Genomic DNA, 24,246 nt, shown 5'->3' with positions numbered 1-24,246 from the left:
TTTCATTTCATCATCACCATCATCGTCTTTCATTATCATCATCATTATCACCATCGTAATCATTATCAGCCGTTTTTTGCCCATTGCTGGACATAAGCCCTTCCCCAGTGCCTTTTAATTTTATTCTCACTCGTGTGTGTTACATTTAATGTAGATCTAGAATTCAAAGTATTATAAGCGCGGATAACTAATGTGTATAGTAAATGACTGACGAAATTTTTTTAAATTATTTTAGGAAAATTTGTGCAAAGGCAAAACTTTTGATAGCGAAATATAACGACGAGACCACCAAAGTGGATGTAGATGTTAATATTGGATATTACAAGGAGTCAGTCGAAGTGTTCAAGCAATGGGAGAAGAGTTTGGTGAGTTTATTTCACACTTGCAAAATAATTGTCAAAATAATTCCGATGGCAACGCCACCTATCGGATTCCAATATACGTTTAAGATTAAATAGTAAACCCTACTTAAACGAAAAACTCATCAAAATCCAGCTGTCGCTCGCGACTGCGTCCTCGTGAAATTATAAAAAAATAATTAGTAGCCTATGTGTTCTTACAAATTGTGCAACATATATGCCGAATTTCAGCGAGATCTATGCAGCTGTTCTAGAGATACCTTCTAACAAACATCCATCCATTAGTAAGATAATTGCTATTTCCTTTACTTTCAGGTGTGTCTAGGTGCTTACTACGAGAAAGTGAGCAGCAATGATACAACACCTAACAGTATGACGTGGTCGCGTCGCATTCAGGCGCTAAACTCGTACGGCAAGGCGCTGCAGTACGGGCACAAGTACTTGTACCAGAGCATGCCCAGAATGCTCTCTATATGGTATGTACCATAAATGTCACCCAGGACTCCTTAATCAGTAGCCAAGTTGGTAGTTTCCTAATAGGATCGTTTTGATATACGCCTGGCGTCATTTGCTTAGTACCTTTCTCCGACTTCTTAAGTGGTCAGTAACAACCACACTCAGACTTATAACGTGGATACCCTTAGGGTAGGTTTGTCTTACTTGTCGTACGGCACTAACTACACTAAACGTCTCATAATATATATTTAATGCCCCACTCATTTTCGTTAAGATGTCTCCAGCGTGAATTTTATGACATTTCTAACTTAAGCGATGGTTTACGACCATTAAGACCCTGAGTTAGTTTTATTTTGTAAATGTAACAGGTTGGATATGGAAGTGACGTCAGCGGACACCGGCATACACACAGTGTTGGCACAAATGACGGAAATCATCAAGACTTACTCCGAAAGGCTGCCCATATATTTATACCTGACGGCTTTCTCACAAATCGTATCCAGGATATGTCATCCTGTTAGGGAGGTATACATTTTTTCTACCAACAATATTATATATTAAATTCGAAGAACTGTTGAAATTACGACAAAAACAATAGGAAATGCTTGTAATATAAAATTCATCAATGAGACAATCGCCATCGTATCGTCATCGACAAACTTTTTATTAAAATTCTATCCTCCATCGCCCTCTATCGGGTATAAAGTACACCAAAAAGCTCATACTAATTAGACGACGCTACGAAGGTGATTGTCACAATTATTTTTCCTAGGCCCAAAGATTTCGAGTTACAACTTGTAATATAATATTTCTGTACCTAGGTCTACTTACAACTGAAAGCCATAATTGTGAAGCTGATACTGGCGTACCCTCAGCATACATTATGGATGATGATGTGCGTTATAAAGTCCAGTTACCCGCAGCGCATCAAGCGGTGCTCAGATGTCTTCTCTGACCCTCGCCTCAAGGACACGCATATGCTCAAACTGGTGGCAGACTTCAACCAGTTCGCTGAGAAATTAATTGAGCTGTGTAATAAGCCTATACCTGGAAATAATACGGTCAGTATAAATGTTTTCAAATATCTTAGCGGCTCGTAAGTTCGAGTGAGTCGCTGCATAGAACATAATTTTAGGTGTATTTATAGTGGGATGTAGGGGGAGGCCATTGCGCAGTGCGTCGATGACCTTGGGCCGCTAAGATCTTTAAGAATAATAATACTAAGCTTGAGATATGTTGCTTATTATATGCAAAGCACATAAGTTAATTTCTATTTACTTATTAATAGTAACAAATGACCACCAATTGTTCGAAATCTTTTTTTTTTAATAAAAATACGTCTTCACGTATTGATGCCAAAATTTTTATTATAGAAGCCAACAGTTTCATCACTGGTTCGTACATTGCCTCGTCTGCTTGTCAGTGATAACTTCAGTCGTATTATGATACCATTCGAGGAGTTCTGTAAGATAGTCCTGCCGTCCAAGGCGGCGCGACAAGAGAGGATAGACTTCAATATACCCAAGGAGCCGGCAGTGTATATCGCGGGAATTGAAGAAGACATACAAATATTACCGTCATTGCAAAAACCAAGAAAGGTTACATTAAAAGGTCGGTTGATTTTTCTATACCTGTCTCCCGCGAATCCGTCCGCGGGAAAGTATAAAAAAACTTAATTAGCACCCTATGTACTCTTCCAGACTATGTTTTTATGTATGCCAAAATTCATCGTGATCCGTCCAGTCGTTTTGGAGATACCTTCAAACAAACATCCATCCATCCCTTCATTCATCAATCCATCTAAGCATTCACATTTATAATATTAATAAGATTAGCTGTCAAACCGCATGGAATTAAAAAAAAAATAATGAATGGCTGATGTGCTCTTAAAAAGTTTTGACTTAATTTTTTTATCCACAGGTTCAGATGGTAAATCGTACATAATACTACTAAAGTCCCGAGACGATCTCCGTAAAGATTTCCGTCTGATGGAGTTCAACGGGGTAGTGAACCGGTTCCTGCAAGACGCGGCGGAGACGCGGCGACGACGGCTTTACATTCGTACTTACTGTGTGCTGCCACTCAACGAGGAGTGCGGCCTCATACAGTGGGTGCCAAACCTGCTCGGTCTGAGGCCCATACTGCTACATATATATAAACAGAAAGGTATAACACACATTTTCCACTAGACTTGTCATTCTGTAAAAGTGCAGCAGTGGAAGTGGCACCTAATAGACAAAATGCTTGTGTAAAGATGGATAGGGTTATCTGAACAAATGGAAATAAGTCAAACTAAATTATGACAGCTCACTAGCGCCACTGTCAATGTCAGAGTGACACAAGACTACTGTAGCTGTCAAGTCATTTTTTTCTTTTATGTCTAAGCAGGTTTTATATATGTTCTGATAGAACCGACTGCGATAGTAGCGCCCCTCACCGGTTCATATATCCTTGTTTATCTATTATTTGAAATTTGCAAATTTAATCTTGGATTTTTGTTATGTATTGATCATAGTATTCGAAATAATGAACTTAATATTAACCTTATTTAAATAATTACACAAATTGTAGAGTAAAACGTGTTTATTCGATTTGTTTCAGTAAACGATTGCAGAATAAAAATATTATTGTGCTATTTCTTGTTCGCAGGCATCCATACCACCAATAGGGAGTTGAAAGAATTAATGTGCTCCAAAAACGATCCACTGGATAAAATGCGTCGAATATTCGAACAACATCTGCTAAGGAAACATCCTCCAGTCTTCCAGGAGTGGTTCAGACGTGTCTTCTCTGATCCATACGGATGGTTTGTTAATAATTTTCTTAACTAATTATTTATGTGTAGCGATCACATGTAGATCGTTAAAGCGGAATTAAAAAATATCCTAAATTACTCCCGCATATATAAGCTACCTTCCAATAAAAGTCCTGTATATATCTGTCCAGTCATTCAGAGATTACCCGAAACAAACTGGACTTGCGAACAGATAGACCAAAAAAAAAGTTTTTTTAAAGCAATGCAAAGATACCATGTTTGCGAAATATTGTAATATATGTATATAAATAATTGTATCATATACTCTTTGAAATTTTAGTCACACAGATAAGATACATGTTTTTGCACATAAATATGTACATAGATAATTTTATTTGTTTTAGGTATCAAGCTAGATCAGCGTATATACGAACAACGGCTGTTATGTCGATGGTTGGATACATATTAGGTCAGTTATAAAACAAATTCTATGTGGTTTCTATAAGCTTATAAATGTGTTAGGAGTTTCTGAGAATGCTTAAATAGTCTAAAAATATCGAAGAATCGTAAGGAATGGATGAAAAAAAGGGATGTACATTTGACGGAGGAAGGGATGCATAGGAGAGGGAAATATTTTCTTTTTGTGGGTCTCCTCCGTCGAATAAATTTAGGCAACGCATCAGGAATTACGGATATCTATCGACAGCGGTTGCTTCGCAATTTTGGCGAATTCCGGTTGGTCGTTTATCACCTTATAGTATAAAAAATATGTTTTAGGTCTGGGCGATCGTCATGGCGAGAACATTTCATTCGACTCTACTAACGGCGACACTGTACACGTGGATTTCAACTGCTTGTTCAACAAGGGCGAGACATTCGAGTGGCCGGAGCGTGTGCCCTTCCGTCTCACCCACAACATGGAGGCTGCCATGGGACCACTCAAGCACGAGGGAATGTTCAGGTATTTGTTAGACAAGCTCATATACGACTTGTGAATTTCACAGACTATTTGAAATCGGACATGTTTGTAATGTTCTAAAATAAATGACATCGTCAGCCCGTGAAATCTATACTAAAATTAAAAATTGGTGTTTGTTTGCATTGAATTAGGTTAAAAACTAATGAACCGATTTGAAAACTTATTTCATTGTTGGGAAGCTACACTATCCCCGATTGACATAGGCTATATTTATTACTAGATTTTTTTTTAAATTTTGGCGATAAGTACAAGGCAACTGTTATATCTGAATATAATACATATGTAATTTCTATTGAATTTAACAATAGGAAATGCTGCGAGGCGGTGATGCGCGTGCTATGCGCGCAGACAGCGGCGCTTATGTCGGTGGTGGGGCCGTTCGTGTACGACCCGCTGGTGTCGTGGGGTCGCGCCCGTCTTGACTGCGCCGAGCGCACAAACTCCGAGGCTGTGCAGCACTTGGCACATATACGACATCGTCTCAATGGCATGGTAAGAACACTTATTAATTATAATTAAAAAAATGTCGAAATTGACATTTATTCTGTATGCAACCCGTCATAGATCGTCAACATTATCAGCTCAGTTTTCACAATATCTCCCCACGGTGGGTCTCGGAGACTACCCTAAGTTAGTGGTGATTACTTTTTCAATATGTGTCATAAAAATAAAAAAAAAATAAGTGTTTATTTTTAATGAATACTTTTCGGACGACGTATCGAATGTATTTCTCAAATGAAACCGGTTAATATGTTCAGTTTATTGTGTGATGGTCCCTCGAGTCGGATCATGTTAAGCAAATCCGAATTGCATTTTTAACGTGTACGTAAGTCTGTTTTACTGGATTTTTTAGTTTATTAATTTATCATTATTATAATTATTACTAGTCTGAGGAAAGACATTATATGACCTTTTGTCTTCAGGTACGGACAAAAAATAAGAAACTGACCTTGTCATTATCTCCTGAAGGTCAAGTGGAACATCTCATCGTGGAAGCCACCAGTATTCAGAATCTCTGTCAAATGTACATCGGATGGGGACCGTTTTTATAAATTTGATTATTTAAATTTAATAAGTATATGATAATAGTACAAATTAATCTTATTAAGAAATTTGTGATATTCTTAGCATTTTAAGGTGTTAAATTATTCAAACTTTTGTGAGATACTAAACTGATATATAAACACTCACGTATATTCGTCCGGTGGCGGCACCGACTAGTTTCGAGCACATCGGGGGCCCTTCATCAGGATGAGTGGTACTGGTATTATTTCGCGGACGCGGCCCTCAGCTCACTCAGTGAGTCCACTCATCCTGATGAAGGGCCCCCGATGTGCTCGAAACTAGTCGGTGCCTCCACCGGACGAATATACGTGAGTGTTTAGCCGTGTTTATATATCAGTTTAAGGTGTGTTAATTTTGTACAAATGTATAATAAAATTCTGTTATAAAACAAAATGGTATTTTGTGAAACATCGAAAAAGAAATTGGATTTCTTTTAGAATTAATTTACTTATCATATATTTATTTTAATCGAATTGCAACGTACCACTATGTCGAGATAAAAAGTAAAGGAGGAAGAAGGTTAGGTTTTCACTGTGTGAAACAAAAAAAAATATAGAAAATTGAATCATACGCCACTTCAGTGGAATTTTTTTTAAACATATAAACTTTTCGAAAACAGCCATTTAAAATATTTTTTCCAACAAATCTAAGACAGTAATTAAAAGATATCCAACGTTAAGGATAAAGTAAAACGATAAATTAACTAAATGAATGTTAATTTGTTTGCTGCACAGTTTGAAGTTAGAAACTGTTCGCTAATGTTAAACCTTCCAAAGCATTTAATGGTTTAATAGATTTAGGTAGATGTAATTATCATTAATCGTCCGCTTGGACCTTTAGTACCGCCTTGAGGGAGAGCGAATGCTTCAAATATGTGCTTTGATAAATAACGATAATTTTCCTAATTTAAATTTTATATTTGAAACTTGCTGTTGCCCGCAAATCCGTTGACGCGGAATTAAAAAAAAAAACTTATTAAGTAACCTATGTGTTCTTTCCATATGTTCTACTTGTATGCCGAATTTAATAAAAATCCGTTGAGTCATTCCAGAGATATCTTCAAACAAAAATCCATCCATCTAAACATTCGCATTTAGAAATAAAATAAAGGAATATCGTAAACAACCATTAACTAAATTAAAAAGAAGAAAGATTCCACCTACACACTAAAGGTTTTTACCCTTTATTGTGTAGGAAGAGTAGCGGCGAACGTTTACTGTTCAATTTGTAAAATGTTGACGTTGGCGTATGTAAATATAAAAAATGTAAAATTATTATATCTAAAAAATTCAAAAGCTGAAAAGTACTGTAATATAGTAAGGCATCTTTAATGATTATGTTTTTATTTGATTACTAGCGGTTGCCCGCGACTCTGTCCGCGCGGAATTTAAAGAGAAATTAAATCAGTCGTCTATTTTTCCGTACTAAGTTCTACACGTATGCCAAATTTAAGCGGCATCCGTTTAGCCGTTCTAGAGTTCCTTCAAACAAACATCCATCCAAATATTCGTATTTATAATTGTAAGATAGATATATAGTTTCGTAATTAGGCCTAACGTCAAAAGTAACACACAAACTCTCAGGAATCGGTTAAAAAAATAATTATACAAAATTTAAAGGAACAGAATGATGATTGTGGCAATTTCTAACCGTTTTCTTCCGCATTTTTTTTGTTAAAAAAACAAGTCGTTAACCTGAAGTGTTGGCATCGTCGAGTGAAGTGTCCGGAAACGACGCTACTCGCGTGCATTTTCCCCTTTGCTATTTTCACGTAATAGCATGTAAACTTATCAGGAATAGCTACCCTATAGACTGAAACTTCTAATAGACTACATTCGATAAGAAAACACTAATATAATAGTATCCAATAACTCTAATAGAATAATGATTATAATTACTTGAATCATTATTTTTTTCTAGTTCTGCCAATTACAAAAGAGCATCAGTCGTTTACAAACTTTTTCACTTTCATCGAATCTATTGTCTGACTAGCTTTCGCCCGCAACTCTGTATTAAAAAAAAGTTAATTAGTAGCCTATGTGTTCTACCAGACTATATTCTACATGTATGCCAAATTTAATCGAGATCCATTGAGCCATTCTGGAGATACCTTCAAACATCCATCCATCCAAACATTCACATTTATAATATTAGTAAGAATTAGTAAACTTACTTTGAATACTGGCTACAATGTGTTTAGAAGAATGAAAATAAAAAATATTAAACACTTATTTAAGCTTTATATTATACCAAATAATTTCATCAATATTTCATATGAAAATGCAATAACTAATGTTATTATTGAGTCCGCGTCTTTTGTGTGAAAACAAATTTGTTTACTTTAGACACGTACGCTGGCGGGAACATAGATTAAATTTACATACTGCTGTAATAATGATCGTTAATTTTAGATATCACTATCTATTAAATTGGTTATTGGAAATTAGTCACCGATGAATGGTTTAAGTTATAAAGGGATTCCTGTGCAATATCATTTAAACGACTTCCAGTAGTTTATTTTGTTTCTTGTTTAATATGAATAATTAATTAAAATATTTGTACCTAATAGCTCATGTCATCCGGGTAAAGTGTAGCTTTCCAACAGTGTTTTTTTTTTAATTTACTTATAAGTGACGGAGCCTATTCAATGCAAACAATCAATTATGACTTTCCTCTATATAGTCGTATACATATATAAAATTCTCGTGTACCATACCTCTGAAACGGCTTGAGAAATTATTATGAAATTTTATATGAATATTTAGTAGGTTTAATAATTGGATACTATCAATTTTTTAATTCCGCGCAGATAGAGTTGCATACGACAGCTAATATTAGTATGGTTTGATTCAATTAACCCCGTTTTCTATTTTCTTTCATGGCTCATTATTATAATATGTCTTGGAAATTTACATTACCGCGAATTACATTAGGATACTTTTCTTCTTATGTTGTTAAGCAATATTTATATTCGATCAGGTCCCAGATAAATAATTCTAAAATTAAAATGTTTTGTAAACTATCTGAAAGATATTTATATCTTAGAGTGTTAAGTTTTAAATTTTATTAATAGAACAAAAATATGCAAAGATAAGCACGTTCCCTGAACATGTGCCACTTAAGAGAGCTCTTGTACGATACACGCCAGCTAAGCTTTTGCACTGAGGCCAAATAAAACAAGACTTTATCTCGAAACGTGAAATAGCAACTGACAAATATCGTTGCATTTATTTAAAACTAGACACTGGAATGAGAAAGATATTCATCTGACGAATACATATACGTATATAGCTTTGAAAGTATAATATTACCTAAGATTTTAATTTTAAATACTTCGGAATGTTTGTTGCTTTTTGAGAACAAAATCACCGAATAGAAATTATAATCATCTCTCTCATTATCTTCGATATAACAGATAACAATGTTTTTGTTACATGAGGATTTTTGGTCTTAGAAACTAATCGTAAATGTTTGATAGCTAAAAAAGCTACGATTTCGGCTTAGCGTAATTTTTTTCTTAAATTTTTCCCTCAAAGTTGTTTCATAAGAAAATATCGTGGCGTATCAAGTGTCCAATTATTTTTAGATTTTTATTACTGATCTAATGTTGCTTCGTTTTAATTTAGTTAATTTTTTTTAAACAATGCCACAGAATAAAAATATTTCAATAGATTATTCCTATGCCGGTAAGAAATAGCATCTGGAGCAAAACATAATGTGTCTTTTATTACGTTCTTCTCTAAATAATTAGTAACACATTTTTTCATAATAATAAAACAATCTTTTCTTGAACGATGAAAAATGTAAAGTTAAACGGTGCTGTAAATTAAAGTACACTTGATTGAGATCATAAAACTTTTATAATAGGGAGTTCATTTAGTTTTTATTGCAGAAGAAACTGGAAGTACCTGCACAAATTATTTTATAATTTCTTCTTATATCTTGAACAATACTTTTATTGATATTTTTAAGATTATCTTGAAATAATTGTTTAAATAATTATTAATTTATAAAAGAAAACAGTGAACGTAAAATAAATCCAATCCCAAAACCTTTACGTATTTATTCACTCGACATTTTGTCTTCAAAGCAAGATATTGATTCTATCTATGAGTTTTCACGATCCAAACACATGTATAGCAACACATCAACGTCTCATTATCTTTGATAAAAGAGAAACAAAATTATGCTTTCATACTGGTGTACCGGCAATGGAAACAAGACACAATACAGTAAAACTGGCATACCGATTGAACGGATTCCTCGATGAATATTTGATACAAAGCAATAAATTCTATACAAATGTAGCGAATATATTCGTCGCATGATAAATCTATTTGCTTTGGAATGTAATATGAAACATAGAGAAAAAACAATGTACACCCTTCAATATTAATATAAATGCTTATGTTATTGTAGTCTGAAGATATTTTGATGAAATAGAAATGATTGTTTGAGGGGAAAAAAATAAAAAAAAAACTTTCTAAGCAAATCAGATCTTTATTTAATATTACTTTAATAATAATACAATATTTATTACTACATAAACTTAACATTGCAGTCACTATGAGGTCAGCAATTAATAGTTATATTAATAACGAAACAAACTTAATCTGTATAAAAATATATGTACACATATCATACATTCAATGTACTGGTTCGGATGCTAAGCTAAACAATAAATAATATATTGTACTTTAAAATATTTACAAACTGTGATATAACAATTTCCTTAAAATCTATTAACTTATATCAATAAAACAGAAGAAGTAAATCCACTTCAGTAATACTGTAAAATAGTTTAACATGGATATCTAAGTTGGTGAGGGGCGCTGCTGTCGCGTAAGTTCAGAAAATAAAGCGATAGTAGCGCCCCTTCTGTCGGCCCAGATAAGCTTGTATCATAATACGTTACATTTAATTTTAGGAACTCCCCTTTCTATAAGTCATAGAGTTGGAAAACTTTGCCTTATTGTTTCCTCATGATTTGTGAAGCTTTTGTAATTTGACTAAATGATGCTTAACATTAAAAAATCATTAGTTAAAATTACCATAGTCTAAATGTGTTTCTACAAAAAGTCCATTAAAATGGTGAGATTTATAAAAAAAATAAGATACGTTTTTAATATAACATCGATTTATGTACCCAGTTGTATTAGGGTCAATATTTGAAATGCTCTATCTAAACAGAACGCTTGAGGCATACTTATACGATAGTTTGAAATGGATAAATCTCATCTTTGTACTTGAGGCCAGGAGAAATACAACAGTATTTATAACAGTATAAATAGAATTTTCTGTTTATATGATGCGTGATTCTAGTCTATTTGGTGATTACTTGGCTTTAACTGGTTTTGAAATTTGTTTAATATATAATTTAATTTGTAAAAGAAGTTACTGCAGGATTCTTTGTTCATAATTCCTATTTAAGATTTAGTACATTCAAACACGTTAAAGTGGTATTTACTTTTGACTGGGGTTTATCAACAATTCATGTCTCACACCGTGCGTCTTTGGGAACTTATTACCGATCTCATAACGGAGTATCACTACATATATTGTTAACATGTGTGTCTATTGCGAAATTTCCTGTAACAATAAAATAAAAATTAAAAAAATATCTTTAAAGATAGCAAGATAGGTGAACAGCTTAATATTAACTATGAGATTTCAAATCTGTACTGTAATCTATGTTTCTCCTAACTAATCTTAGTCTTTTCTTCTAATGGACTGGTAGATATAAGCTACTCCATTATCGGAAGTAAAAATGTTTATTTGTGTCATATATCCTTTTCCAGTTTTCGGCATTTTGTATTATGTAAGGAGATATTTGCTGTGTCGAGTTGGACGTATAATATTAAACTTACTGGTTAGTATCGCGCTGAGCTGGTCAAAGTTGCAGAATATGGGCTGCTGCAGTACTGTGTTGAGCTGCTCCTGTACGGCGGGTTTCGCGTCGCACCAGATCACGCAGCCATCTCGAGACCAGTCTGATACCAGCATCTTCATACTCTGTACCACAATTACATAGGCTTTTTTCATCTTAAATTACCAAACGTTGGCTTTTAACTTAATTAACAAATTAGAATTTTTAACAAATTTGGGAATCAAAATGACACTTTTACTTTACAAATTCTCCTTTCCGATAGTCAAATTCAGTTGTTTTCTCGTCCTTTGTGTTGAATGATTTTTAAATTACACTTATTTACACGTTTGAAAACGTATTGAAAATTACTTTTAGAAATTTTCGCACAAAATTGTATCATAGTACGTATATTTGACAATGAATGAAATAATTAAACAAATGGACATACCTCTATGAACGTGTAGTCCATCCTTGATAGAGCATCACAGTGTATGACCAAAACTTTTAAAGGTTTCACAATAGTGCCACTAATACCGTTCGGTACAGTAATACGCATTTCGTTGCCGTCTGACGTAACATGTATCGTATCGATGGTCTGAGGTTGCATACTCTTTGTATGTTTTAAAGCCACCAGTCTCGCCCGAAGTCTCTCAGCGCCTGCGAAATGTAGTCCTCCGATTGGACGAACTGCGTAATGCGGTATTATAATTCCATCCTGTAAAGAATTTTACAATCTTATTAATATTATAAATGCGTATATTTAGATGGATTGATGTTTGTTAGAAGGTATCTCTAGAACGGTTCAACAGATCTTAATGTAATTTGGCACAGATGTAGAACACAGCCTGGAAGAACACATAGGCTACTAATAAGGTATTTCTAACCCCGTGCGTGACAGCTAGTTAATAAATATAATTTGGGACACTTAAATCATAAGTTTGTTTACCATGTTATATATAAAATTCAAGAATGCTTCCAACAAATAGGTTAGATTTTTTAATTGATTACTAAATAAATACTTACATCTACCAACTGCACTTCAAGTGGTGGACGAGAGTGATAATACAGGAGTAACAATATATCAACAGCGACGCCGCAAACTAAGCCGACTTCAACGCCTAGAGCCAAACCGCATATAAACGTTCCGAATAGTGGTATCAAATCCAGTCCTGAAACATCAATAAAAGCTTAAAGAATTACGTCATTAGTTGTGACTAAAATTCATCCCATGAATGGGATGGAAATTTATCCGTGTTGGATTTGACGAAGGATTGGATGAATAAGAAAGAAATATATTCTATGTCAATTAAAGGTAGGCAACGCATCTGTGATTGCGAATGTCTATAGGCAGCGGCCACTACGCTATTTCGGTGAATTCAGGTGGCCGCTTACTCGCTTGCCACCTTATAATATAAAAAATAATATTACAAAACTCTTTTAATCTTTTCCATGACACGTTTTCTGTCTGTTTCCTTGCTCTTCTTAGATTAACTGTCTTATTGTTACGAAGGCTGTATATTTGTGGTCTCTTACAATAGCAACAAGGGACCCTGTTGCTGTAATCGAAAACAGTCTTTGTCAATGTAGGTATGACGTAAAAGATGTTAGACGTTTTTTTTTATAACTAAAGAAATGATGAACATTGTAATAACGTTGCTTAACATGTTTGCGCACAATTACGCTTTAATATCTTGCTTCGTTGGCTGAATAAAGGTTGTGTGCACTGCATAAAGTATGCGGAGGCGATAGTAATTTCAATTATTTTTAATCAAGTAGTACGCGGGTTGCATGAAATCAATTTTTACGATTGATTTTACGTGTTCCATTATTGGTATTAATTCAAACATAACCCAATAAATAACAGAAGTAATAACTTAAGAGTTTTAAAGTTATTACATAAAATATTACTAGTAATTATTAATTTAAATAATTAATATACTTGTCTGGCCGCACCCAATTCACTGTTAGAAAATACAATTAGAATAATTTACCATTTACACGCACTATTTAGTTATGGCCTATATTAAGTTTTTATGTTTTTTTCCATATACCAATAGGGAGACAAATACTTCAGTTCGCAATTTGGCTGTCTTCATAATAAAAAGTTTACCTTTATTGTATCGTAACATAATCTAAATTTAACTTAATAGCTCGACTTCACTAGGTAGAGTTAATAACAGCACGCTTACAACTTAGACGTAAGAATTTGCAATTTAGTACGCTACACTTCATTCTAACAGCAAAAAATAGATAAAACAAGAAACGTTTTTTTATAATAAGTAAATAAATAACAGGGTACAAACTTTTTCTCACATTGTCTATTCATGTTACATACAATTTTACTTTCTTTTATCTCACAATTTCTATAAAATTACAACATTTTAGATGAAATATATAATTATGTGTTAATGAGTGGCCTTTGTTTATAAAGTTTTGGTCTTATTATTACTGTGAATTAAGACTGTCGAAGCACTTGAAAAATTTCGTGGTGTCATCATTCGTTTTCTTTTATAAAACAGATACTACAATATGTATCAATACAAGTTTCGCGGCAGTCAAAACTCAGTCACGATTACAAAACTTTTGTTTCTTACTTCTTACTAATATTATAAATGCGAATGTTTGGATGGATGTTTGAATGTATCTCCAGAACGGCTAAACGGATCTTGCTGAAATTTGGCATAGATGTAGAGCAGTCTTTCCCAAAGTGGGCGACAACGCCCCCTTGTGGGCGCTGCAGGTCTCAAGTTGCGGGTTATAGTAAAAGTTTCGTTTAGAATTCTCCGTTAATATACAAATATATAGGTCATAATAAATAATTAATTTAATTTGAAGTTATAGTGGTTTTTAAAATATAGGGGCGCTAAAGATATTATTCTCAAAGTGGCCAGTAGACAAAATAAGTTTGGGAACCACTGATGTAGAGCATAGCCTGGAAGAACACATAGGCTATATTAAGTAAATAATTCAATTTTTTTAATTCCGCGCGGACGGACGCGCGGGCAACAACTACTTTATCATACTTACTACTTGTAGCCCATAACTTCTTAATAATAGCAATGTCAACCATATGTAGCACCGCGCATATGATGACTGCAGACAGCGCCGCTCTCGGGATAAAATAGAAATACGGCGTCAGAAGCGCCAAGGTTAACAGCACAATTATACCTGCAGAGATAAACACTTCTTCATACTTGATTTAATGAGAAACATAGAATGAGTCCGCGTATAAAAATAATTTTAAAATGTTTCGCTTAAATAAAATACGCGGAGTGCAAAAATTTTATTCTGATGACGTCATCTTAATACCTCGTTGTTTTTATTTTTCTTTGTGACAAATGTTTTACAATTAAAGATCGAAGTATTTAATACAAATTTCTTATTTATCTTTTCTTCCTTACTTCAATACTTAATGTCAGTTTTCTATTTTTTTCTTCCATAAAAATATGCTTCTTACAATATGACAACGTAAACCAATAAATTATAAGAAATGAAGACTGAATAAATGGAAATAAAGAAGCCATAAATACCGGTATAGAAGCCCGCGGCTGGTGTTCTTACGCCTGATGCATCGCTTACAGCGCTTCGAGTGAAAGACCCGTTCACAGGGTACGATCGGAAGAAAGCACTTATTATGTTGCAAATTCCTAAAGTGACAATTTCTTGAGTTGCGTCCAACGTTTTGCCTTTGGCTGAAAGAAAATATAACTTTATTCTTATCAATCTGTCGTTACACAAGTGAGTACAATATTGTTTTTTTGGGTTACTAGAATTTGTATTCGTGTTTCAAGTTATTGGACAAATTGTTTTACAATAGGGTAGCATGAAAAGTAAAGTGGTTTGTCTAATAATAGCTGGAAATAATATAAATTATACTCTTCAAATTAGACATAGTTTTGTAAACTTATAAGTATCGATTTATTTCTTATTATTAAAGAACCTAAATAAGGTAGGAATGCTTCGTCATTGTAGGTGAAGTAACTAGTGTATTCAGGTTTTTAGTTTAATTTAGTTAGACAAAGAATAAAATGAGGTTTTAATATTTGGGACAAACGTTTGATTATAAAAATCTTTATTACAGGCTTAAATAATCATCCCGGTTCAGTGAACTTCCAACGGGCCTTTGGGCATTGTATTTTCTAACTTTATTCCATTATTCCAAGATTTTAATATCGCCGGCATGAACATAACAACGCTCGCCTCCATAGAAGCGTAATCAAAACAAACCCTGCAGCACAATTTACATGGAAATCGTAATTCCCCTCGAAGAATTCGCATGCTTTAGATATATTTCAATGTAAATTAGACCGAAGCTTCCACAATACACAATTTACAGCCGGCAACAGTCATCAGAGATCCTTAAATTATTTTAATTGCTCTAACCCTAAGCCGACCTTTCCTTGACCGATCATTGTCGGGAATAATATATCCAGAATTTACAAGACTTGAAAAAGTATGAAGAAGGAAATGGTTATAAATGCTCGTAATTTCGTTTTGCAAATAGATAGCTATAAGTTTCGGATAAAGTTTAATTCATAATTTATAATCAGAATTAAAGGAGTTTAATATTATATTTTTATTAATTTCTTTTACTCGCTATTTCAAGCTTTAACTTTAAATTTTATATAATTTATACCCAGAAAAAAGAATTGAGATAGAATCTGGATGGCTACAAAGGTAAAGGAAGAACAAATAAAGTATGGATAAATTGTGTGAACGAGGATGTGCGTAAAGCGGTGAATTTAGATATGAAGGCTAATAGAGATGTATGGAGGAGTACTACATACTGTTCCGACCCTCCTTAGTGATAATGGTAGGATGATGATGACTCAGGAAATAAAAGGTTTATTTTCAATTAACTTACAAAAAGCCTTTGCAATGGCAACATTCGATATGATACCAACGACAGGAACCACGATCAATCCGGAGCCGAGATGGGCAAGCATCTGGCCTGCAGAAGCTGTAGTATTTCCAATGTTGCTGGAAAAGGGTGGCAACTGAGGTGTGGGCAGACCAGGTGTTATTGAACCTGAAACATGAGTAAATAAAATTGTTTTTTAAGGATTGTTTAATGGTCAAGTCTGTTTGCGTAGGTACCTTTATACTGGTACATATTACGCAAGAGAATCGAGAATATTTAAAAATAAAAAATAAGGCCTTTTTCTTAATATTTTACTCAAATGAAGGCACGAATTTCAATTCATTTAATTGATAAATTAATATATGCCTAAATTTAAACAGTCAGTAGTCAGTGAAGACCATAGTATAAATGTTTTAGAGTAATTTTAGTTCATTTTTTGACTATTTGCGTACTTTTTAATTTTTTTATTATATTCAATTAAAATTAAAAATTTACTTACCAGTCAGCATCAAAGGATAATTCTTATCCTCATAGACAAAGAAAGCGATGACAGATGCAATGACCACTACTACTGCATTCCTCGAAACACCCACGAACCATAGACTCCTTTGAATTATTTTAGCGCTGCGACGGCTTTTGTCGTCTTCTGGCTCCTTTAAGCGGATGTCCTTCATTGCCTGTAATTGCAAATTCCTGTTATTTTACCGTGCGTAATAAAAGGTACAATATCATACTAAAGGAACGTCTTATTGTCTCGTAAGATGTGTCTGAAGATTGATTTAAGAATTATTAACTTAGAAAAAGAAACTTCTTACTGCAATTTTACTGTACTTAGATATTTAAAAGTAAAGTAAATTCAATCACGTTACGTATCTTTCAATAAAGTCTTAATTTCGATCGCAAAATATATTAACATTTAGTTTATTTTAAAAATAAACACAATTATATAACTTGTGTCTGTTTGACAACAATTGAAAACGTATAACAATTCCCGGAAGAAGTGAACGCATGCAGGCGTTAAAGCCTTATTAACATTCTGAACGTTTATACTTAGCCTCGACTTTGTAATTGAGAAATAATGAAGGCGCTGCAAGTGTTAACATTTTCCTACAACAATTGTAATTACTAATTCGTCTCCGCAATCGTTTAAAACATTTTGTATTCAACGCTCACATTATATCATATTTTTATAACCTACAAAATGGACATTTGTTGAATGAGAGAGATGGAAATATATTATCGCACAGTTTTTTTATACCATAAGTAACAAGAAATGTACGGTTGAAATTGTCAAGGGCATTTTAATGTGTACATAAGTGACAAATAAAATGAACCTGGACCTAAATAAATACACCCTTGACAAATATGGCTGTCTCGCACCAATGCTTTTAAATCAAAATACCAATACTACATACTTGTAAGAAACATCTGTTGTAAAATAACTGCGGTATTTCTATAAACCACAACTTCTGCTTAGTAATTAAAATATTTAGTTAATAAAACATTATGCGAAAACAAACCATATCACTATTAATTTAACCTATTGTCTGATAAGATATAAACAACAATCACATAACTCACGCCCGTAACCCAAAGTGTTAGGCAGAGTCCACAACCTCCATTTGCCGCGGTCTAGACACGAGAATGTCGCTTCTTTTACATTCATACATCTACCCATATGTACATACATACGTGTAGTTACGTGAGAATTTGTTAGTATATAATTTGTTAGTACATAATCAGAGAAGTTGTATATATTTACTTTCATTCCCATCAATACAATACAACATGCAAGTCCAAGTAGCGTATCTTGCATGCGCGTGTCTCCAATGTGATGAACAACGCCTTCCCATGTCGCCTTGAATGACTCAGCATTGAACTTTAGCCCGAGGAGTCCTTTGATTTGAGACGATGCTATCGTAATTGCTGCTGCTGATGTAAACCCAGATACCACTGGCAACGATACGAAATCAACTAAGAATCCTGAAAAAAGCAAAATTTTGTGAAAAAATCAATAGCGTAGTAGTTCTGTTTAAATTGAAATTAAATCAAGTAAGTTTGGTTTCAGTTTACAGTATAATTGTAAGTCCAATTTGTAATATATAGGTAAATGCAAGAAAACAAGTTAAAACAATATAAGTAGAGATGAATTCATTATTCTCAGCGAAAGCTTTTGACACTATAATTTCTTTACGCAATTTACTATTATTTCAGTGTCTTTGTAGGGGTTGAAAACAAAGGCGATTTGTTTACAAACGTACCGAGTTGTGCAATCCCAGCTACTAAAGTTACAATGCCGCCTATAAAACACAAGAGTACAGCAAAGTCGGGATTAGTTCCGCTGGTATACGTAAAGGTGAGCAGAGAGAGCAGAGCGGTGGGCCCGATGTTTATTTGAGGGCATGTACCCATTATTGCGTAGACAAAGCCACCGGCGAACGAAGCGTATAATCCATACTGGAATATAAAATGAAACGTTTTATTCACTCCATACACACATTATAGCAGTTTTAAACAACATCTAACGTTTTATAACGTTTTAAAAATATGAAAACGACTATGCAGTAAGAACGTCTATACGTTTTTTTGCTTTTGTTTTTTCTCTTGGAATTTAAAAATAAACCATCAATATGACACTACAGATAGTGTGGTGTAGTGGTCTTAATTAAGCGAGTACTACTAGCTTCAACTTCATCAGATCACTATACGTTGCTACTGAGGGGCTCGAACCATTTCCTAGGTTAGGGGTCACCCCTCTAATTGTTTACTAACAATCAATTTTTGAACATCTTTACACTAACAATTAAGTACAATATAAAATAACATAAGTAAAATTTACATCTATTTTTCTACTTCTGCACCTGGTATATGTTTTAAGATCAATCACAAAACACATACATCGTCATATATGGTTACCATTTTAGCACATTGTTGGTGTCGCATTAGTTCTCACCTGAGGTTCGAATCCGGCGAGCGAGGCGTACGCTATCGACTGCGGTATCAATGTTAGAGCGATTGTAATCCCGGCTATTAGGTCGCCAATGCTCGTTCGCAGGTCGTAACTCCTCGACCACCGCACTATCGGGAACACACGACCCAATAGACGTAGTGGATGCGATAACTTGAACATCGTTACGCCTGGAAGAAAACGTGACAAGGTTGTGGTTATTCATTTGTTTGTATAGTTTATGAAAAACTGCAAAATACTAGCTGTCGCCCGGGACTTACCCGCGCGTGATTTAAAAAAATATTGAATAGCCTATGTGTTCTTCCAGACTATGTTTTACATCTCTGCTAAATTTCATCAACATCCGTTGAGCTGTTCCGGATATACCTTCAAACAAACATTCATCCATCCATCTAAACTTTCTAAACATTCGCATTTATAACATTAGAAGAGTAATATTTTTAATAAATTTTGTTAAACTAATTTACTATTTAGGTAAGTATGCTATAATTAAAGATAGATTGTAGAAGTTAAAAGTTAACATTTTTTTGTAGTTCAAAGATCATGTCATGTTAAAATAGATGTAAGAACTATGTTATAAATGAAGGTTTAACACTGCATTTACTATATTGATAAAGTTTCCTTATACTGTACCCTTTGTAATAGAACAACCAAAGGTTTTTTTTACATCTGCAGCCTTGGATTTGTAAGAAACTGAGTAAAAGGTTTTTCAGCTTTTTGCCGCTCGGTTAGTCAGTCTTTCAAGGCTAACATTTAAAATAAAAACAAATCATTCCTTGACTTGAGTTAAAATGATTCGACAATAAATAGTTTAAAAATTGTTAGCTGCGCTTCAGTAGGTTTGACCTATAAACGACCTTGATTAGAGATTTAAGAAACCCTATGTATATTTTCATAAGATTTTCAAAGTATGAGTGCACTTATCCGTCCGTATGCTTCCCTACATAAATATATAATACTTACTGCCGCCAGAGACTCCGTCCGCGCGGAATTAAAAAGCTTAATGAGTAGCCTAAGTGTTCTTCCAAACTATGATCTACAACTGTGCCAAATTTCACGAAGATCTGTTGAGCAGTTCCGGAGATATCTCCAAACTAATACCCATCCATCCATCTATCTATCCATCCATCTAAATTCTAAACATTCGCATTTGTAATGTTAGTAAGATTGAGGAAAGCTGTCCAAGTTTAGGTTATATATAAAATTCTCGTGTCCCAATTTTCGTTCCCATACTCCTCCGAAACGGCTTGACCGATTCTCATGAAATTTTGTGAGCATATTGAGTAGGTCTGAGAATCGGCCAACATCTATTTTTTAATCAAGTGCGGACGGAGTCGCGGGCGACAGCTAGTGTTTTATAAATGTATAAAAATTTATGCAGCTGACTGTACAAATCTTACATAAAAAGATGAAGGATATTGAGTTTATAGTTTTGCCATAGGCTATGTAGGTACAGGATTAGTAGATATTATTGATACACATGCTATCAAGGCATTGTATGTTATTCAAACATCACTCCATACTTGCTTCAACTACTCTCGATAACTCAATGTCTGCAGTCGACAGAGTTCAATGACTTGCTTTGATATACGTACAATAAGAATAAATTTCTTTTGATACATTAACGTAATCAATTTCGAAAGTAATAATTGGTCTTGACTGAGGACTGCAGTAAAGTTAAAACCTAATTGCACAAACAACAAGACAAACAAAATTTTAAATGTACTAGCCGGTAATAAACTAATTTAAATCACCGATTACTGCTCGTAAATATTTTCAACATGATAGTTAACCAGTCAACTATCTATCCGCGATCCCGATTTTCTCTTGTCAAAAATCGCGGACATAAACTTGTAGGCAAACTCCGTATTCACCATCAAAATTATTTAGTAGCGGTTACGGTATCCGTGGCATAATCCCGAAACGTAACTCCCTTGAATGCGGATATTGGTCTATATTTACATTGTCAAAATTATTTAGAATAAACACAAGAAATTGATTAAAAAATACAAATATCAAAAGGTAAGGATGAATTATGCTTAGTGAAAAGGTCAAACGTCGTACTTTAATACTCTTATTTTAAGGCGGGAATGTCCCTGCTTGGCCTTTTATCTTTAAATGCATTTGGGACTATCGCTAAAGTATGTATCAATATATTATTAACTGTTTATCTCACGGATTGTGATGACTTTTCCTCATTCGACTTACAATTTACATGTGTTTAAACAACTAAAATCATTTTTTATCACACGTTTGAATTGGAAATTTAGATTTCAACTAATCATCAAAGTAAAATTAAAAAATCTATTCTCCTGCCTTCTTCATTAAGTGATTATTATGAATGTTGTTATTTATACGTTAAGCCAATTTATTTACAACACGCCTTTTTGTATCACTGACTTCATACAATCTTACTAATATTATAAATGCAAATGTTTAGATGGATGGATGGATGTTTGTTTGAACGTATCTCCAGAGCGGCTTAACAGCACGGATGTAGGATATAGTCTGGTTGAAGACACAGGCTACCATTTTTTTTAATTCCCTGCGGACGGAGTCGCGGGCAGCTAGTTATTCATATAATATTTGAATGCATAACCACATCATGACATGTCGATAATTATTTTACATTACGAATTATGTACATTTTTCTTATATTGACATATGATCGACTGCTGGGGAAATCCCATGTCCTCATAGAATAAACTATTGATATAATTACACAATGCTCGTAGACTGGTTTTTAAAGTTACATAATTTAGTATCTATAATACTATCTTACTAATATTATAAATGCGAATGTTTAGATGGATCGATGTTTCTTTAAACGTATCTCTAAAACGACAGAAGGGATCTCGATAAAATTTGGCGTAGATATAGAGCACAGTCTGAAAGAACTCATAGGTCACTTATTAACTTTTTTAATTCTACGAGGACGGAGTCACGGGCGACAGCTAGTAATATTATAAAGAGGAATGATTTGTTTGTTTGCATTGAATAGGCTCCGAAACTACTGAATTCTTTCACTGATGGGAAGTTACTCTATCCCCGGGTGATATAGCCTATATTTATTACCAGATTATTTTTATTCCTCGCGAATGAAGTCGCAGGCAACTGCTATACCTTATATAATAATTATTGAGGAAAAAGAATACACTGTGTATGAAGAAAAAAAACGAGGTGATCCGGTTGGCTTCTAGACATTTAGGTAAATTTGCACGAAGATAAAAAAAATATTCGAACAGCTAAATGTTTATTGATATTTATATAAAACAAATCTACGAATTAATTTAAAAGAATTAATTAATCTGCTAGTAACAGGGATCGCTCTGTTCTTTTAAATAAAATAATAGCATGGTAAAGATTACTGAAAATCGTAAAAAGTAAACATACAAAGTGCGTAAACGAAACGTTACATCAAAACTCACCTTTCGAACTATTTTCCCGCCAAAATTACAACTTATTAAAATAACCGCACAAATAAATACGTCATTTTAACAGACACAATAATAAACGAACGTAATCATTGGCTGGTATCCGCGTCACGTGACCACAGTCTGCGCCTGCGCAAAAATATCGAGACAACCTGCGCATTGGGCAACGCCGTTACTACGACTGTCTGCACAATACTCACCGGCTACTCTTATTGCAACATCACATGGTACAAATCTTATACAATGAGATTATCCTTTATCATTGTTCAAAATTAATTCAGTGCGAGAAATTAAAAGATAGTACACGTTTCTGTTCCGTTTCCGTGTTTTGTAGACGAAATATTGTTAGATTTTTTTCGTATATGAACTATAATTACATACTTTATGTTTCAATGATCTTACTGTTGGGTTTTGACTACTGTAGCTTTTCAAGTGTGCAATGGAAATGAGCCATATACCAAAATTAACTAGAACCCCAGTATTAAACCTTAAGGTGCTTATCCACTGAGCTATTGTTACTTAATAGAAAGATTTGTGAAAACTCATGCTACATGTAATAAGGAAAAATCCTTGATATCATCTCGTATATTAGGAAGTCAGGTGGAAATAAATCTTTTGGGATTTATAATAGCCTTTTAATAATAAAACAATAAAATAAATGACCTTACTGTTGTTTTGTTTTTAATGATAATATTAATTCTTTTAAAAGCAAACTAAAGCGAGAGATTTATTAAATATTATCATTGACATCTGTGTATATTTAAATATAATTATAGTTATGAAAAGGGAAGATTAAACATCCTGATAGAATAAGGAAACTTTGCTTATAACATTGTGGTCAAGTTTAAAGTAGACAATGTCAAGTTATTTTAAGGTTATGACTTTTCCTTATCATCTATAAAGATGCAAATATCGACATTTTAAGTTTTTTTATAATAACAGTCATATTTTTTATTTATATGCTGTCAAACGAGTCATTTTTTTTAATGAGGAATGTCAGAAAAAAATATTAGTTGTAGATTTTACAAGGCAAATGTCTAATTGACCTATAACAAGTCGTTCTGCCTGATTCCATATCTGGTATATGATGTAGTCGGCGTCATTCAACACGATGGTATTGATTATTTTAATTCAATATTGAAGTGACTGTTTTAGCACATTCAGCCACTGACTCGCCTTGCGTGTTCACTTTAACAGGAATATAATTAGTAGCACTGGAAGTGTTAAGTAGGGGCGATTAAGTGGTACAGAATGTAAAGACACATAACCTTTTGATACTTTGGACAAAATATGAATGGTTATACTTTTGTGTTTTTATATTTCTCTCAAATTAAGTTAAACAAACTTGGCGGCGTTCAGTAGCTGCCGAATAAAGGCAATCGGACTGACATGGCCCAAAACCAAACGCCGAGCCCAAGATAGAGCGAACTGGTGGCGTACTGTAGACCTCCTCTGCCCCACTACGGGGACGTAGGACTTTAAGTCAAGTCAAATTAAGTTGTT

The 24,246-nt window shown here is 33.8% G+C and overlaps 2 protein-coding genes across 2 annotated transcripts in view; one reads left to right on the top strand and one right to left on the bottom strand.

Moving 5' to 3' along the window:
• Positions 1–5,708, top strand: part of mei-41 (ATR serine/threonine kinase meiotic 41) — a 16,749-nt gene extending 11,041 nt beyond the window's left edge. Inside the window, exons 18-28 of the mRNA XM_013313520.1 lie at positions 236–365; positions 675–835; positions 1,184–1,340; positions 1,637–1,876; positions 2,189–2,426; positions 2,736–2,981; positions 3,465–3,621; positions 3,975–4,039; positions 4,348–4,531; positions 4,858–5,041; positions 5,473–5,708. Of these exons, the coding sequence (XP_013168974.1) occupies positions 236–365; positions 675–835; positions 1,184–1,340; positions 1,637–1,876; positions 2,189–2,426; positions 2,736–2,981; positions 3,465–3,621; positions 3,975–4,039; positions 4,348–4,531; positions 4,858–5,041; positions 5,473–5,601 (1,891 nt within the window). The 3' untranslated portion in view covers positions 5,602–5,708. The remainder of the gene's footprint in view (positions 1–235; positions 366–674; positions 836–1,183; positions 1,341–1,636; positions 1,877–2,188; positions 2,427–2,735; positions 2,982–3,464; positions 3,622–3,974; positions 4,040–4,347; positions 4,532–4,857; positions 5,042–5,472) is intronic.
• Positions 5,709–10,901: 5,193 nt separating this feature from the next.
• Positions 10,902–22,951, bottom strand: LOC106119157 (sodium-independent sulfate anion transporter). The gene is made up of 12 exons (XM_013314052.1): positions 22,738–22,951; positions 19,295–19,479; positions 18,603–18,798; positions 18,104–18,324; positions 16,841–17,018; positions 16,345–16,509; positions 15,011–15,172; positions 14,508–14,648; positions 12,504–12,649; positions 11,929–12,195; positions 11,482–11,626; positions 10,902–11,203 (listed from the first exon to the last, which is right to left on the bottom strand). Exons 2-12 carry the CDS (start codon positions 19,469–19,471, stop codon positions 11,148–11,150), a joined length of 1,854 nt encoding a protein of 617 aa, XP_013169506.1. The 5' UTR covers positions 19,472–19,479; positions 22,738–22,951; the 3' UTR covers positions 10,902–11,147.
• Positions 22,952–24,246: the final 1,295 nt, after the last annotated feature.

Source organism: Papilio xuthus, unplaced genomic scaffold (genome assembly GCF_000836235.2).
Source record: "Papilio xuthus unplaced genomic scaffold, Pxut_1.1 DF827542.1, whole genome shotgun sequence".
Classification (NCBI taxonomy): domain Eukaryota; kingdom Metazoa; phylum Arthropoda; class Insecta; order Lepidoptera; family Papilionidae; genus Papilio; species Papilio xuthus.
Note: the sequence above shows the minus strand (reverse complement) of the source record. Positions and strands in the feature narration are given on the sequence as shown.